General features: G+C 32.8%; 1 protein-coding gene across 2 annotated transcripts in view; it reads left to right on the forward strand.

The window, feature by feature from the left end:
* The first annotated feature begins 223 nt into the window (after positions 1–223).
* The window catches only part of LOC143070619 (uncharacterized), a 157,606-nt gene continuing 140,058 nt past the window's right edge, over positions 224–17,771 (forward strand). Inside the window, exon 1 of one of the 2 annotated variants that reach the window (XM_076244851.1) lies at positions 224–524. In XM_076244851.1, coding sequence (XP_076100966.1) covers positions 494–524 — 31 coding nt within the window. In that variant the 5' untranslated portion in view covers positions 224–493. The remainder of the gene's footprint in view (positions 525–17,771) is intronic. The other variant, XR_012976605.1, reaches the window with a different exon arrangement.

The following is a 17,771-nucleotide window of genomic DNA, read 5'->3' on the forward strand; positions in this document are numbered from 1 at the left end:
AAAGGTTTATTGTTCTGCGTCCTACATTAGTAAATGTACAGCTGGTCACCCGTAAATAATGTTTTGGGTGAATCTATGATCCTGACTGTCATTTACTGTATACTTTTTTAAAATCAAGTGCTTCTGATAATAACCGTCCAGCAATTCATGGGATCGACTTGTATTGCCGAGTAAAATAATTAGATTATTAGTACAAATTTTACCTAAGCAATTAAAGTTCATATAAATGACAGACTTAAAAGGTTGGCTTCACAAAGTCGTACGCTATCCTCTGTGATATTTAAAAAGAAGACACCTTAAAATATATAACGATCTTTATTTATAACTGTATTTGAAAACGAGTTCTAGATCTTTGTCGCAGACTTTTGATAATTATAGTGCGTATGATAACTAAACTTTTTGACACTGAAATCTTTACGATACTCAAGTGCTTCATTACACTGAATATTAAACAGAAAACAACAATGCCGACGGTTGGATTTTACAGCTGGGGATGGAAAGTGATGGAGTAAAACAAGCGAACTGTAAGTTTTTTTTAAAGATTGCACAATTATGAACGTACTAAAAGCTGTATTTTGTCCAATGTTATAAACCAATGGATTCCTGATTATATTCTATGGTGTTGCCGTTTTGAGTTTGTGATTATATATATAGCATTATTATTTAAACGTTACAAGTACTTCTAAAAAGAACACGCAGTGGGTGTCTCGAAATTAAACTATAAAGTTGAACATGAAATTTTTATTCAGACAGTAGTTCTCTTCAGACTATGACTTCCTTTGAAATATTGAAATAGAAAGGCAGGGTTCATATCATGCTATGATTTTTCTTAGACTGTTCGAAAAAAAAAGTTGTGAAAACATACATAAAAAAATAAGACAGGTATGGTTAATAAATCGATAATCGTAAATAAACAATATGTATTTTATCGGAAAATATACAATTTATTTGTATGAGCTTTAGAAACAGGACGAAAACCGAGGCTCTGTAGAGCTATTCTCATGTGTCGTAGCGAGTACATCTTTTTTTGTATATCTTCCGACATCTACATATATTTTGTTTATCTTGAAATTACTCCCAACCACTGGAAATTGAATTATTAAAATCTAAATCATTGTCTCTAATTTAACAAATAAATCGACATAGTTGAAACGCAGACCGCGAAGAGCCAAAAGGAAGTAGTCAGGAATCATGAGAAATATTTATATGATCCGCTTGCTCAACATGGAAGTAGGGTAACAGGAGATTATATTTGTAAAAGTACACATAGAGCAAACATTTATTTGTATACCTGTTATTTGTAGATTAGTTGGCTAATTGCAGGATAAAGCAAGTACTTGGGGGCAAAATTATATATAAAAAACATCAGTTGAAAAAACTGATTGCACAATGCTTAAGTATAATTGATACAATGAATAAGCGTTGATTCTTGAAATCCTTTGTTCTACCAGGGTTGATCTTAGCCAGGGTCACTCTAGCATAAGATTTATATATTATGCACTTTCCTTTGTTTTGTAACATTTTGGCAGGAATAACAAATTCATGGACAAGACATATACTTTGTTAATATAACAATAAAATGTAGAATTACTAAAGTTATACAGAAGACTTAAGGTCTAATACCACTATTGATTTCCCCCTTTTAGTCTTTAATAATTTTGCACTTTTAAAAAGAAGCAATGTAATAAATATCAATTTTATTTAATAATCGTTCCTTCCTGAAATATACTTGGTGAAATAATAGTTCTAAATGCCACATGTTAACTTTGAGTTTTATCAATGGGAACGTGCATGTGTTTAGTTTACGTGTTACATGTAGTTACACTAACACAACACCTGGTTAAGGTCAATGCGAACATGGCCAAAGTCTTTGTTAAATTTGCACTTTTCAAAAAAAGGTGCAGAAGTTATCTTTGTTTCAAATAAAGAAATACTTGACATGAGTAAAGTTTTATCCTGTCCAGCGCTATAGAAAGAATTTCGCATAACATTTCATTGCATACAAGAAAATAACTATCACTGGAAGTAAACAAATCAAATTTCTCCCATTACCTAACTAGCATGGATCTTTTGAGGCGATAGGCTTTGACGCATTAGGTTGGTACTATATAATAATTGACCAAACAAAGTTGTACATTAACCTGTATGAAAGATTTGTGTGTGTCTTATTTTCTTTGCTTTTTATTGATATACAATCCTCTTTTTAAAATGCAATATGTACTACTTTGTCATTAAAAAAGTCGTAAAAGTCAAATACAAAGTCAGAGATACAAAAGAAAAGGGCTGGTCTACAGGTATTTTCTGCACTCTATCACCTAGGACCTTGACGTGACTACTTGTTGATAAAACTAGACGGTAACGGTAATTACCAGCCCATTCTTTTGTAACCTTTGTTCTATATCTACTACTTATCATTTTAAAGTATGTTGTTCTGCGTGCTACATTTATTTAGTAAACGTCCAGTCGGTCACCCGGAAATAATGTTTTGGGGGAATCTATGAGCCTTTCATATACTGTATAATTTAATCAAGTGCTTCTGATTATCACCGTCCAGCAATTCATGAGATCGACTTCAATTGCCGAGTTAAATAATTAGATTTTTAGTACGGATTTTTATCTAAGCAATGAAAGTTTATATAGATGTCAGACTTAAAAGATTATCTTCACACAGAAGTACACTATCTTTTTTGATATTTGAAAAGAAGAAACCAAAAAATATGTAACGATCTTTATTTATAACTGTACTGAAAACGGGTTCTAGGTCATTATCGCAGACTTTTGATATTTTTCCAGAGTATGGTGTTGGGGTGGGATGTGTGGTGATGGTGGTGGTGGTATTGAGGTTACTGACTTTCCTTGCAGGTATAACTGTTTGAACAGCACTTGCCAAATCATACCCTATTCTAATCAGATCACATTGAAAACATACCCTGTTCTAGACACATTCAGAACATGTATACCCTTTTCTAAACACGCTTAGACAATGTATACCTTGTTCTAGACAGAAACATATATGTTCTAAACTAGTTCAGAAATACATACCCTGTCACCAAATAATTCACTGATGTAAGCATAAAACATACTTGTGTCAATTTCCCGTATCCAAACAGTTGTTTTTAACTCGATTTCAAAAAAATAAAACTCAACTTCCTGATATATTCTTGGTGAAATTAAAGTTCTAAATGCTTAGTTTTGTGTACACTAAACCTACACAAGGCCTACATAGACTGACAAAACATGATTTAAACTACATGTAAACTTTGAGTTTTATCAATGGGAACGTACATGTGTTCTGTTTACGTGTGAGTTACACTAACACAACACCGAGTTTAGGTCAATGCGAACATGGCCTTAGTCTTTGTTAAATTTGCACTTTTCAAAAAAAAATGTGCAGAAGTTATCTCTGTTTCAAATAAAGAAATACTTGACATGAGTAAAGTTTTATCCTGTCCAGCGCTATAGAACAAATTTCGCATAACATTTCATTGCATACAAGAAAATAACCATCACTGGAAGTAAACAAATCAAATTTCTCCCATCACCTAAATAGCATAGATCTTTTGAGGCGATAGGCTTTGACGCAATAGGTTGGTACTATATCGCTGGCTTCTTCGTAATGATTTTGGTGGTCTTACGCCACCTGTCGCCATGGTTTGTGCTTTACTTGTACTACTTTTGAAATAATACTAACAGTTAGGCAAAATCAAGCATTTTACTAGGATTTCAATAAAAAAAGTTCCAGCCGCTTTTTGAATCTAAAACATATGATGATGTCTATGTACAACACAATGATGTAAATGATGAATGTAAAATTTATTAGCAATAGTTAAAGTCATATAAAACCAGTGAGTGGTGAAAAATAATGTTGATCTAATTCTTGAACCAATGCATGTTTATATTCATAAACTTAGTCCTGTGTGCACGATTTTATCATTTTTTACGCAAATATATCGTAGAATCGTCAATTTTTTTTTCTCTCTGTCTGTTATGATTTAACAAATATGGCTGCTCATTAAAAGCCGTGTATTGAAGCCGAAGTTTACCGATTGTCACCTTAAAGTAAACAAATAACAAAAAGCATGGGTATTGAGCACGTGTCTTACATGTACAATCAGACAATTGTTTATTTTAATGACAGATTCATGCGTATTGCGATCACCGGATTTTTACGAGGAGGGTTACACTCAGGTCACTATGCATACGGAAAATATGTCGGCGAATTGCTTCCTGGAAGCAAGCAATTAAAAATAAGTAAACTTCTTCTAAATGTGGACAAATTAAAGATTTTTCCTCAATAAGTATATGTATATAAGTTGTATAATGCAAACTTATATGCACTTACTTTTTATATATATATGAGCCTATGATTTTGTCCCATAATCTTCCTTGTATTTTTCGGCTATTCTCCTCACCCATGTTTTAGCTAAACGATTGGTAGGATAAATCCCATCTACTAGTAGTTGAAAGTTATGCTTTTTCATATTTTTAGCTTTTCTGTGACCCCCTTTTTTACAGTTGTTTTGCAGATGATGTATGAAGTAAATGATGGTGCTATGACATGGCAGCTCTTTTTATCTCCTTTTTTTTCCTGGTTTAATTTTTAAACATGTCTGGATAGTTAAGTACCCTGTTCAGCAAACTGGTCTAAATCAGTGTGATGTTGTTGTTTATTGTACTCATAGATAGCATAAAGCGGTATTTCCAGAAATGTTATTCGGCTATTAAGGTGAATTTTCTTTAATTTTATAATTTTCCTGTAGTATGACAAGACGTAGTCTATTGTTTCATCGCCCTGTGGATTTGTAACCAAAATAAATTTCTTAGCCGTACGTATAACCAGAAGTTTTTTTATTTCGTGCACCTAGCCAGTCAAAACAATAATTAATTTTGTCAGAGCTCTTTGCCCACCAGATGATATCCCTTTCGGATCTATGTTCTGCTTTTCTTTTGAGCAAATTTCCCTTATTATCAGTAAGAACTGTAGGGGTATCAGTCCTTAAGCTGACTTGCTGTATTCTAGGTTTTCCGAGAAATTTGACTAAGATTTTTACCGACATGAAGCATGGAGTTTTTTGTAGCCAGGAGTTTACGGGTATTATGCCAGTCTTTTTAACACGAAATTTTTGAAATTGTTAAAATTGTTATTTATATATGTTAGCGGCAATAAGTGAAATTAGGCATTAAGCTTAAATCCTAGGCAATAAGCTAACGCCTAGGCATTAAGTTATTGCCTGAAATTTTCAGGCATTAAGCTTATTTCCTGAAATCTGATGATGATTATTCATCCTATTGCCGAACATAATTTTAGGCAATAAGTGAACTCTGGAATTTATGCATATTAGGTGATTTATTCTTGATATAAAGTTGTTTCCTAATAATAATTCTAATATTACATGTGTAAATATAAATCCATTTGACAGATCTTCAAATTTAGCATGTTTTGTAAGATTAAGTTTAGTAATTTAACAATCGTATTAAATAAAGTTGTCATTACTTGCTCCTCCATTTTTATATGTTGCCATGTGAGCGACATAGAAAAAATCGATTAGCAAGTGATGAGAACTTATTTTAATAAGATTGGTAATTTAAGCAATTAAAATGGTTAAAACAGAATTAACTCATACTTTTTTCATGTTTTTGTGGTATAACAAAATATTAAAAACTTTTTTTAAGATTTAAAAAGTTATTGTATTTAATTCAAAAAGGGGGAGATTCTAAAATATAATTAAAATATCTATTTGAAAATTAAGTCGAGTTGATTTCAGCTGGTCAAAATTAGACAAAATTAAGATAAAATATTTTGCTCACATCATTTCAATTTTTTGTATTGGATAAATAAATTGCTTTGTTAACAGTCCCACAATTTTTTTAAACACACATTTTATGAAGTTTTCATATTTTTAAATTTATTATTTGATGCCTTTCAATTCAAATAACATATTTTATTAGTGATTTTATTTCCGGTCTCTGGTGGAGAGTTGTCTCATGGCAATCATACCACATATTATTTTTTATAATTAGGATGCAACTGGGCCCTGCATCAGTAAAATTCGAATCTTTTCTCCTGCTCATATTAACACGTATGTTATTTGCAGTAATAAAATAAAATTGTTGAAGTACTCATAATTTGTATGAAAGATGCACGAGATTTGACTTTTAACTTTTAAGTACATGTATGAAACCGTGACACTACGAATTCAGCTCCCTCAAATATATATTTAACTTTATCTATTTACAATTAATTTGTTCAATTCTAATAAATTATATAACGTAGTTAAAATTTTTGTTTACTTATGTTTTGTTTCAAAGAGTTTTAATGGACAATTATTATATCAAAAATATCTATAAACTTTAGTTAAAAGCTAAATAATAATTATTTTCTGATAATTAATCGGTTTTTTTAAATTAAAGTTATTAGTTAAAGTTGATACAATATTTCAATTTTTTCATTTGGTATTTTTCTTTTACGCCAATACTTATAACAGTGGTTATGACATTCTATCTAAGATAATTCTAAGATACATGTAGCTTCGTTGTGCATGCTGAGACATGTCGTCAGTCGCTCTTGAATTTTTTGTACCTTTATTATAACTTCTATTCTAAGAGTATATTATAGAACCGATCTTAGGACAGTTTTGATAAACAAGCCCCAGATTTCATAATGCTATGATGGAACAAATATTTGTTTGTTCATTTAAATGAATAAATGTCTTTTATTTACTCGCATTTATATTTTAGGCATTAAGCTTAATGCCTGCACACATTTTTCAGGATTTAAGCTTAAATCATAGGATTTAAGACTAATGCCTAACATCATTTAGCCATTATACTTACTGCCTAGGCGTTAGCCTATTTCCTAGGATTTAAGCTTAATGGCTAATTACACTTATTGCCGCTAACATATACATGGATGCATCTTTGATATATAGAGGAGATAGGCAGGATGCACCGAAGATTTCGCTTTGTTTTACTATGTGAATATGCTGATCACATTACTCAAAATGGCTACTATGCCGCCATTTTTTCAAAAATCGGTACCAAATTTTCAAGGGAAATAGAGATTTGGTGTAAAATTTTACAGTTTTGCAGGACAGTGTTTTCCGATGGACTTAAATAGTTATTGAAATCCTGTTTTAACACATAAGAAGTTCAATATAACACATATAATAGGTAAAATATTCAATCTTTCTCTAGTCAAAATTCTTCTTGGTTCATTCACTCGCACAGACGTCGCTTCCTATTGTTCTCCGAATCTGAATCGACCTCTCTGAATGCACCGTATACAATATTTTACCGCTTTACTTCGAACCGCGTGAAAATATTCTAATTGATTAACGTAACGGTTTTTCCCTTTGTCCATGCTATTACGATCCATGCGTATATTAAAATGTTTAAGGTTACTGTAATAGATGTGTCTAGGTTAATTCTCTGTAATTTGGACACATTAATTATTTAGTATTTAAATGTTTATTTTAAATTAACTTTGATTTAGACACATTAAGAACTATGTACTAAGTACTTAGATATAGGAAGATGTGGTGTGAGTGTCAATGAGACAACTCTCCATCTAAATAACAATGTAAAAAAGTAAACCATTAAAGGTCAATGTACGGCCTTCAACACGGAGCCTTGGCTCACACCGAACAACAAGCTATAAAGGGCACCAATATTACTAGTGTAAAACCATTCAAACGGGAAAACCAACGGTCTAATATATATAATATATAAAAAAAAACGAGAAACGAGAAACACGTATAAATTACATAAACAAACGACAACTACTGTACATTAGATTCCTGACTTAGGACAGGTGCAAACATTTGCAGCGGGATTTCACGTTTTAATGGTACCAAATCTTCTGCCTTTTTCTAAAACAATAGCATAACATCACAACAAAGAAAAACATAAAATAAAATATCAATTGGCAGCCTTAACTCCATCTAAAAACGTAAATTAGTACACTATGAACAAAATAAATTTTATCTGCGATATCTGAATTTAAATGCACAGTTAATAAAATATTAGGAATAAACATTCAAGGCCAAAAAGCAAACAAACAAGTCCAAACAAAGCCAGGGCAAGACACCACTGCGAAATATTTAACTCTACGAAAATTATCCAATTTGAAAAAAATGTTGTTAACTAAGTACTGTTTATTTTACTGTTTTAGTATTAACGATTTTATAATGTTTTCATTTATTCAACTTTTCTTCAGAACCTTCTTTGTTAAATTTAGCCTGTTTATTACTATATTGGGGATTTAATTTATATTCAGAAAAGTCGGCCTAGCACAGTCCTCCAAATACTCTCCGGGATGTATCATCCTAATTGAGACAGAGTTAGCCACCACTTCAGGTGCAGTTTGACAATTTTTTGTGCAAGTTTTACTTCTATAAAACCACAACGCGAAGCAAATTTACTTAAATTTAGACTATCTCTGGATTTTGAATTTTATTTTACATTAAATTCTGTAGTTTTTAACTTCAATAAGAGAGTGTTCTGACTGCTGTTTGTCCGACTTTGTTTAATACATGTATATATTGTACATTTTTGAATAAAATATACTTAATTTGATTGATTGTCTGATGTTTAGCCATGATCTGATATCAGGTATCGATGGTCTAATAGGGACGAAGTACTGGCCAATACACGTCCCGTGGGGTCTCGTCACCGACACCCTCTCGTTACAGTTACAAACGTCCGTAACTCATTATTCTTATCATTTTCGTCAATACAAATATAATATTTCTCACTGTCCGTGCGGACGTTAAAACCCTCGACCATAAATATATTTTCATATTTGGATGAGAGTTTTAGGTACTCGCTTTCAATTTCACAGAAAGCATCAGGTGATGAATAAGCAGTGTATTTTCAAATTGGTGGTATGTACACAACACCGAGGATAACGTCCCCGTCTTTGAATAGTGTTGAAATCTTTCACCATAGAGCAACTTTACTACTTGTCGCAATTAAATAATTCGAAATATTTTCCCTATACCCCAGTACAATACCACCGGATTTAACACTAGATATCTTTTGTCTGTTTTTGGCTTTTATTTTATATCCCGGTATACAAATTTCATCCATATTGTTTTGGACCCAAGAAAACATAAAATATCATGTTTTTGTAGTAAAGGAGTAGGTTCAGTAAGACCGCTTTTTGGCCCCAAATTAAAGCAGTTTTACAAAATTGTGAAACTTTAATCTTTAAGCTTTTTATTGAAAAGTAGAATGCTTCAGCTTCATAAATATAGGCTGTTTTGACAATACAATGCGTATATATCGGGTTCTAGTATCATTAAGTCATGCTAAATTACTGAAATCTTCAAAACCTTAGCATTTTAGTTAAATTTTAGACGGTTTCCGTCTCAAATGGAAGTCGCCACATTCGTGTTCATTCATAATATTGAAATGTAAGTTGTATTTTATGATGATACATTGTATATAAAGGTTGAGGATAAACACGGATGCGGTCACTTTCATTTTTGACAAAAAAACATCTGAAAAATGATGTTTTTCGGAATATTTGATAGAGTTTTCACATCTTAGCTTGAATCGGAGCGTTTATAATTGCTAAATCAATTAAAATCTTTCACAAAAACTAGTCGAATCAATTGAAATAGACACTCAAGTGTTTAAAAAGTGTCTAAAATCTTTCGTATGATGAACTTGAAATTAGAGGACAAATTCGGCCCTAACCAGACCTACTCCTTTTCGACTTCTGGGTATTGTAACTTTCGTTGTAGGCCACAACAATATATGTTAATAAGGTTTATGGTTTGAATATGTAAAGCTTATGCCTGAGACAGATGTAAAGATTCACGGTTTAGAGAATGACTTGGGCTCTCATTATCTTATATTTTTTGCATTTTCAGGCTTAACATGTATATTTCATCAATACAGTCAAAATTGGATTCTTTAAATAAAAAAAGGGTGTTAATATAACGATTTCCCTTAATACAAAATAAAAAAAAGGCACCGTAAAACACTAAGTTTAATTTTTAATTGTTCTTTCATCAAGTTGAAATGTACCACGCTAAATCCTTACGTTTGTTCAGCAACTTTCATTAACTAATCAATTAGTAACGACCAAGAGACAATTGTTTATTGGATAAGGTTGATTGAACATGATGATTAGAAATTCATTTAATTAAAAAGTATAAAATCTATGACACAAAACTTAATATTTAGAGTTACATACTCATATTTTCTTCTATTCATGTCCTTTTTATAGATATAGGAAGATGTGGTGTGAGTGCCAATGAGACAACTCTCCATGCAAATAACAATTTAAAAAGTAAACCATTATAGGTTAAAGTACGGCCTTCAACACGGAGCCTTGGCTCATACCGAACAACAAGCTATAAAGGGCCCCAAAATTACTAGTGTAAAACCATTCAAACGGGAAAACCAACGGTCTAATCTATATAAACAAAACGAGAAACGAGAAACACGTATATATTACATAAACAAACGACAACTACTGTACATCAGATTCCTGACTTAGGACAGGTGCAAACATTTGCAGCGGGATTAAACGTTGTAATGGATCCAAACCTTCTCCCTTTTTCTGAAACAATAGCATAACATCACAACATAGAAAAACACACGATAAAATATCAATTGGCAGACTTAGATTAATCAAAAATGTATGATTATAACGTATTATTATAGTCTTTAAACCTTGTTTTTATGTCCTTAGTTCAATTTAAAAAAAATGGCGTAGGATTACATAGCCAAAGATAATTTAAAAGTCCAAAATCCTTATTGACAATGCCATTTATGATTAATTAGAGGCAGCAGCAGATTACCGATATCCACATCACATTACATTACATTACAAAAAAAAGTGATATTAAATCGTCCTATTAAAAAGACATTTAATTTTGTTAGATATCAGTTGCATGTAATTTGATATCTTACTTAAGTATTTTAAGAGGCTTGCACCTAGTTTGTAAATTTTAATAGTAAAAATTATGTGTTATCATCCCCTAGGGATTTAAGGTTAGAAATTTATTCAGAATAATTTTCACTTGTATGATAATATATTTTAGTTCAAACAGTTAAAATGATTAAAATTTCAACCTCTTCCCATTATAAATTACGTGGCTGTTCTTATATAATACAAACACATCATTTGATCAAATGAGAGAGTTAAATATTGATAAAGATGTAATAAATTAAGAATTAAGAACTGGCACGAAGAGAGCAGTGAGTCATGCGCATGTAACATGAAAAACGAATATCCATACATGTAAGTCACAGTATGATTTCCAATACAGTGTGAACCAGTAAGATTCTCGAAATATTAAAACACGAATGTGTTGTATCTGGCTTATTTTAAAGTGTTTTGAAAAGTTTTCCATTATTATATTCCTCCGTTATAATGTTCCTTTATTGTAGCGACAAATTATCAAACTTCAGGTTATATGTTTCAAAACTTGAAATGCGCGTCAATGACGATTTTAAATATTTCCTTCTAATAAACCGAGAGAAGGATTGTTTCTGCCTTAAACCTATCAAAGGTGAAATATTAAGAGTAAAGTTAACCATCAATTTGCAACAACGCATAATAACTATCAAAGTAATTAAATGTTTAAATAAATTATAATGTGCATTTTAACCAGGACCTTATACAGGTCATTTTTGTTATTTAATGTTTGCTTGTTTTGTATTTTATCTCGGCTCAATTTATTCTCGAATTTTTAGTCAACGTCTAGAAGAAATAAACCCAGTAGTGTCATAGAGAATAATTTACACCCAATTTACAATAACCTTGACAAATCTCACTACTAGCCTTGTTACTGTAAATGTTAGCAACAATGATGAACAAATTGTATACAATTATCTTTGAAGGACAATTATTTCTTTATGGTTCAATTGACAATTTCGGTCACATAACGGTAACATTTCATAAAAATAAATTAATTTGAACATGAACCTGCAATAGGTGATCCTATTGGTCTGAAACTTTCATGGCATATAAATTATTTACACCACTGTGTCGATGCTACTGCTGTTGGACGTGTCATCCCCGAGGGTATCACCAGCCCAGTATTCAACACTACGGTGTTTACATGAATATCAATAATGTGGTCAGTTTTATAAATTTCCTGTTTACAAAACTTTGAATTATTCGAAAAACTAAGAATATTTTTATTCCAGGCATAGATTACCTTAACCGTATTTGACATAACTTTTTTGAATTTTGGATCCTCAAAGCTCGTCAACTTTGTACTAGTTTGGCTTTATAAAATTGAGAAAGGAAATGGGTTATGTGTCAAAGCGACAACAACCCGACCATAGAGCAAACAACAGCCGAAGGCCACCAATGGCATGAATGGGTCTTCAATGTAGCGAGAAACTCCCGCACCCGAAGGAGGTCTTCAGCTGGCCCCCTTAAAAAATATGTATACTAGTACAGTGATAATGGACGTTATAAAATACTCCGAATAATACACAAGAAACTAAAATTAAAACTCATACAAGACTTACAAAGGCCAGAGCCTTCTTTCTTGGGACAGGCGCGAAATTGCGACGGGGTTAAACATGTTTATGAGATTGCACCCCTCCTCCTATACATTTAGACAATGTAGAAAAGTAAACGCATAACAATACTCACATTAAAATTCAGTTCAAGAGAAGTCAGAGTCAGATGTCAGAAGATGTAACAAAATAAAATAAATAGAATGACAATAATACATATATAACAATAGACTACTAGCAGTTAACTGACATGCCAGCTACAGACCTCAATTAAACTGATTGAAAGATTATGTATTCATGATATGAATGTCAGACACAATCCCTCTTGTTAGGGGTTTAGTATCATACTATCGTAAAATATATGAGAAGAACTTATAAATATTTTGATATGAGCGTCACGGATGAGTCTCATGTAGACGAAACGCACGTCCGGCGTACTAAATTATAATCCTTGTACCTTTGATAACTATTTAGCCATAATTGTCATGTTTTTAAATGACCATTACTTCGGATACAATTTATAAATCAGTTACCACAAGGAACATTCAGGCAAAGTTTAGAAGTACTAGGCCAAGTTGTTTCAGATGAGAATATTTTTAAAGGTTAGCAAAAATAATTGACTTCTTGTGTTACATTGAGTCATTAATGCTCTTCATCTTTGATGGGCTTTCTTTACTATTTTGACATAAGCGCACTGGTGATTCTTATGTAGACGAAACACGGGTCTGGTGTATTAAATTATAAGCTTGGTAACTTTAATAACTATTAGTATGTCATACTGTTCTATTGTATTGTTAATTTGTGTATTTCTCTATCCTGAATGATTTTCCATTTGTTTGTAATGAAGTCCTGTCATGGAATGTTGTCATTTAAGTCTTATATTTAACATTGCCTTAAACGCAGGAGGTACGGCTAGCCACACAACAAGGTTCAACCAACCATTTCTTTCTAAAAATATCCTGTACCAAGTCAGGAAAGTGGAAATTGTTATCATATAGTTCGTTTCTGTGTGTGCTGTTTTGTCGTTTGGTTTTTTGTTGCACTTTATTATTTCTGTTGTTTCGTTGTTTTCCTCCTTTTTTTTCTATATTTGATGTGTTTCCATCAGTTTGTGTTTGTAACCTGGATACGTTTTCTCTAAATTGATATATGACTTTAAATAGGATATACTACTGTTACCTTTATATTAGTGAACATTTTTACTGTTTATAGTTTATCTTTATCTTCAATAGTATTCACGATTATAACCCAAAACCTGAAAAATCGCCTTAGAATTACAAATTAAGTGGCAGCATCCCTTCAAGAACTTGTTCGGTTTGTCTGTAAATTTCAGGACTGATGGAAATTGACCTATTGAACCTTGTTATCCTAGTCGGATGTGCTCTTAATAACAGGTTTGGGAATTAGAAGCCAAATCTGCATATAAATTGTAACCCCTATGTTTGTTGATTGTTTGTTGATTGATCAAAACTTCGGATACAATTTACAAACAAGTTATCATAAGCATGATACGGAGCATTCAGTTAATTTTGCAGGTATTTGGTCCAGACGTTTCAGAGGAGACGCCAAGTGATGACAAAAGCTGACAAGGCCCTTAATGCCAGTTTAACTGAAAAACTCATAAAAAAGATTAAAACATTTTTTATGTTTATATGGATAATTCTTTCTTAAGATAAAACATAAACATGTTTACCAAAATATTTAAAATAGAGTTTTGTCTTGAGCGATTTTTGTTTTTACTACCCTCATATCTTATGTATTTTTTTATGTAAATTCAGTTGTGTCTGTCATCGTTTGTCAATTGAATCGGCCAGACGAAAAAACCTGCAATGTATTTTACTCAAATGAAATAGGTTATGAGTACCTTTATATTCAAGGCTGTAAATGTATTAGTTCAGAAAGTTATGTAATTATCTTGATGAATTATGTATACTAAATGAAAACCAAGCAGGTTTCAGAAGGAATTATTCTACGACTGAACATATTATTACTATACATATTTTATTTGAATTATTAAAATTGGGAAAGAAAAAAGTTAAATTGTGCTTTTATCGACTTTGAATTAGCGTTTGACACTGTACAGCGAAATTTACATCTGTTCAATTATTGCAGAATAAAGTCAATTGGAAATTATTTTTTAATGTTATTCAGAGTATGTATGATTATGCCAAATCGCGTATTATACATCAGGATAAAAAATTCTGATTTCTTCGCCTGTGATATCGGGGTGTGGCAAGGGGAAAACCTTTCACCTGCTTTGGTTTCTATATTTTTAAATGATCTTCAAACTTTTTTTTGAAAAGAAAAACACAACAAGCTTAAAATCTATATCACAAGAAATCGAAAAGAGCTGACAGTATTTTTGAAATTATTTTTACTTTTATATGCAGATGATACTGTTTTATTAGCAGAAACTAGCACTGATCTACAATACATGTTAAATACATTTTACGAATATTGTAAAGAATTGAAAATGAAAATAAATACAAATAAAACTAAAGTTTTGATCTTTTCGAGTGGCAGAATGCCAGCAAATCTCAAGTTCACAGTTAATTGTAACGACATAGAAATTGTAAAAGAATACAAATATTTAGGTATTTTATTTTCTAGAAGTGGATCCTTTTTATCAAATAAAAAATACAAGAACAAACCACAAAAGCTAGGTATAGTGTTTAAAAATAAAGGTAGACAAAACAATTTGTCAATAAAATGTCAACCTGATATATTTGACAAAATGGTTTTACCAATATTGATATATGGATCGGAAATATGAGGTTTTGAAAATATAGATATACTTGAACGTGTAGAATCACAATTTTGTAAAATGATTTTACATTTAAAACAGTATACTCCAAATTACTTCTAAGCAGGAACCGAGTAACCTTAAAGCTCGGGTAGCTGGGCTATGTAATCTCAGCTCAGCATCACTAGGCTAGTACTGACTTTCTATCCACTCTATTAGGGGGAAAAGGTCTGAATCCTGTAACTGCAACTGTCTCAGTTGTTGTGGACTATACTTCTGCATCCAGATAATGTGGATTTTATCTTCCTCAGTATTAGGTTGAGTCATATCATGATTTCCGCTGAATTAAAAGATGAGGCTATGAGCCCCTGAATTGATGAGGTGACGGACTGGTTATTAGGATTTTCTTCTACATTTACTATCTTGACTTCAAGTGGACTAACTTGTTTCTTAGCAATGGTATGACATCATCAACATCATTCAGAAACCGACTCCACTGAGTATGAGCCCTTTGACAATACTGGCAACTTTTACATGGCAAGTTTAGCACCTGCGTTATAGCAGTCGCAATCTTCAAGACATTGAGGTATTCTACTTAGGCCAACAGCATTAAGATGTTTCTTCACGGGCCGATGTACAATCTCCATGTCGAATTAGGCAAGCTCCTCTAACCACATTGCCAGTTGTCCTTCGATGTGTTTGAACCTCATCATGGTCTGTCCTTAATACAAAACGTCGTCCAAGCAAATAATGCCTAAAGTGTCGGCAAATTTTAACCACTGCTAAAAGTTCTTTACGGGTTGTGCAATACTTTCTCTGTAGTTTCATCAGAACATGACTTGCATAGCAAATGACCTTTTCCTGACCATCTTGTAGCTGAGAAAGTACGGCACCAATAGCAATGTCTGACGCATCAGTGTCCAGGATAAATAAATCTTGTGTATTCGGGTAAGCTTAACAAGGTGGTAATGTCAATAATTCCTTTATGTTCAAGAATGCATGCTCATGACAATCTTCCCATACTGGCTGATCTTTCTGGTGTGCTAGCTCGTAAAGACATGCAGTAACACCTGCAAAATCGAGAACATGGTCTCTATGATAATTCACAAATCCAAGAAAGGACATTAATTAATTTTTGGTTGTGGGCACTGGCCAATTTTGTACCGCTTCAGATTTTGTTGGAGCTATTTTTATTCCTTCTGCACTGACAAACTTGCCTAAAAACTCCACTTCCTCCCTGAAAAGCTGCCATTTCATAGGTTTCAACTTCAGGGAATATTTCCGGAACCGTAAGAGTGCTTCTCTAAGACTCTAAATACAATGGTCGAAATTCTTGCCTAATATCACTTCATCATCCAGATAAACTAAAACTTGATTCCAGGTAAGTCCCCGAAGTACTAACTGCATCGTTCGTTAGAAGGTAGCAGGGACGTTACAAAGTCCCATTCCCATTCGTGTATGTTCGAATAATCCATACCGTGTTATAAATGCGGTTTTCTTCTGGTCTGACTCCTCTAGTTCTATTTGATAATATCCGCTGGCAAGGTCCAGCGTGCAAAAGAATCCAAACAATCTTCAATGATGGGAAATGGAAAACATCTTTCACGGTCCTATCATTCAAGGCTCTATAATCGACACATCATTTAACAGATCCGTCCCGTTTTCTTATAAGTACAGGTGCCGAAGACCATTCCGATGTAGAGGACTGTATTACACCTGCAGCCAACAACTTAGTCAGATATTCCTGTTCCACATTCTGGAATCCCAGTGGTGTTCGCCGCATTCTATGTTTTACTGGCGGTGAATCTTTTGTGTCAATTTTATGTTTGACCGCAGTTTAACACCAAAGATCTAAATCGTGTTTTGAAAAAACGTCTTCAAATTCAATCAACAATGACCGTAATGTAGGTATCTGATCATCTTTCAAATTTGTGATTGAACGATCGTATAAATTCTGCAGATGGTCGGGTAACGGGTTATCTTCCTGATCAAAGAAGTTCCCTGGTGGAAGATGCACTTACTTTATGCTATAGGTATCCTTGGTGGACAAGTTGTCATCAGGTGGCGATTTAACTTCCACTGTTATGAGCATACTTGAATTTGGAGGGTTTTTAACAGATCGGGTCAATAGTACTTCTGATAAAGACTGAATGTTCCCACCGCCTAGTTGTGCAAGTATGGATTCTCCATTTAAAACAACAGACATGTGCACCAAGTCCACTACAGCGCTGCATGCATTCAGGAAATCTAGTCCAAGTATGATGGTATCGGTCATATCTATCATGTTGTCTTGTTCTTTACTTGACCTTGGACCTCTATATGGTGATAGGGAGCGCGTACTCTGAGGACTTCGGAACTTAGATTGTGACCTAGGTGGGTTTGGTGATCGGGCATAATTGCTTTGAGGGCGCCTGGAGGGCGAGTTGTAATATTATCGGTGCCTCTCGGGAGATGATGATTGATTACTTCTTCCATCTTTTAATAATTTGCCAACTAGAGACACTTAGTCTTTAACATAAGTCTGTAATGAGTTATCTACCTT

This window comes from Mytilus galloprovincialis, chromosome 1 (genome assembly GCF_965363235.1).
Source record: "Mytilus galloprovincialis chromosome 1, xbMytGall1.hap1.1, whole genome shotgun sequence".
Classification (NCBI taxonomy): domain Eukaryota; kingdom Metazoa; phylum Mollusca; class Bivalvia; order Mytilida; family Mytilidae; genus Mytilus; species Mytilus galloprovincialis.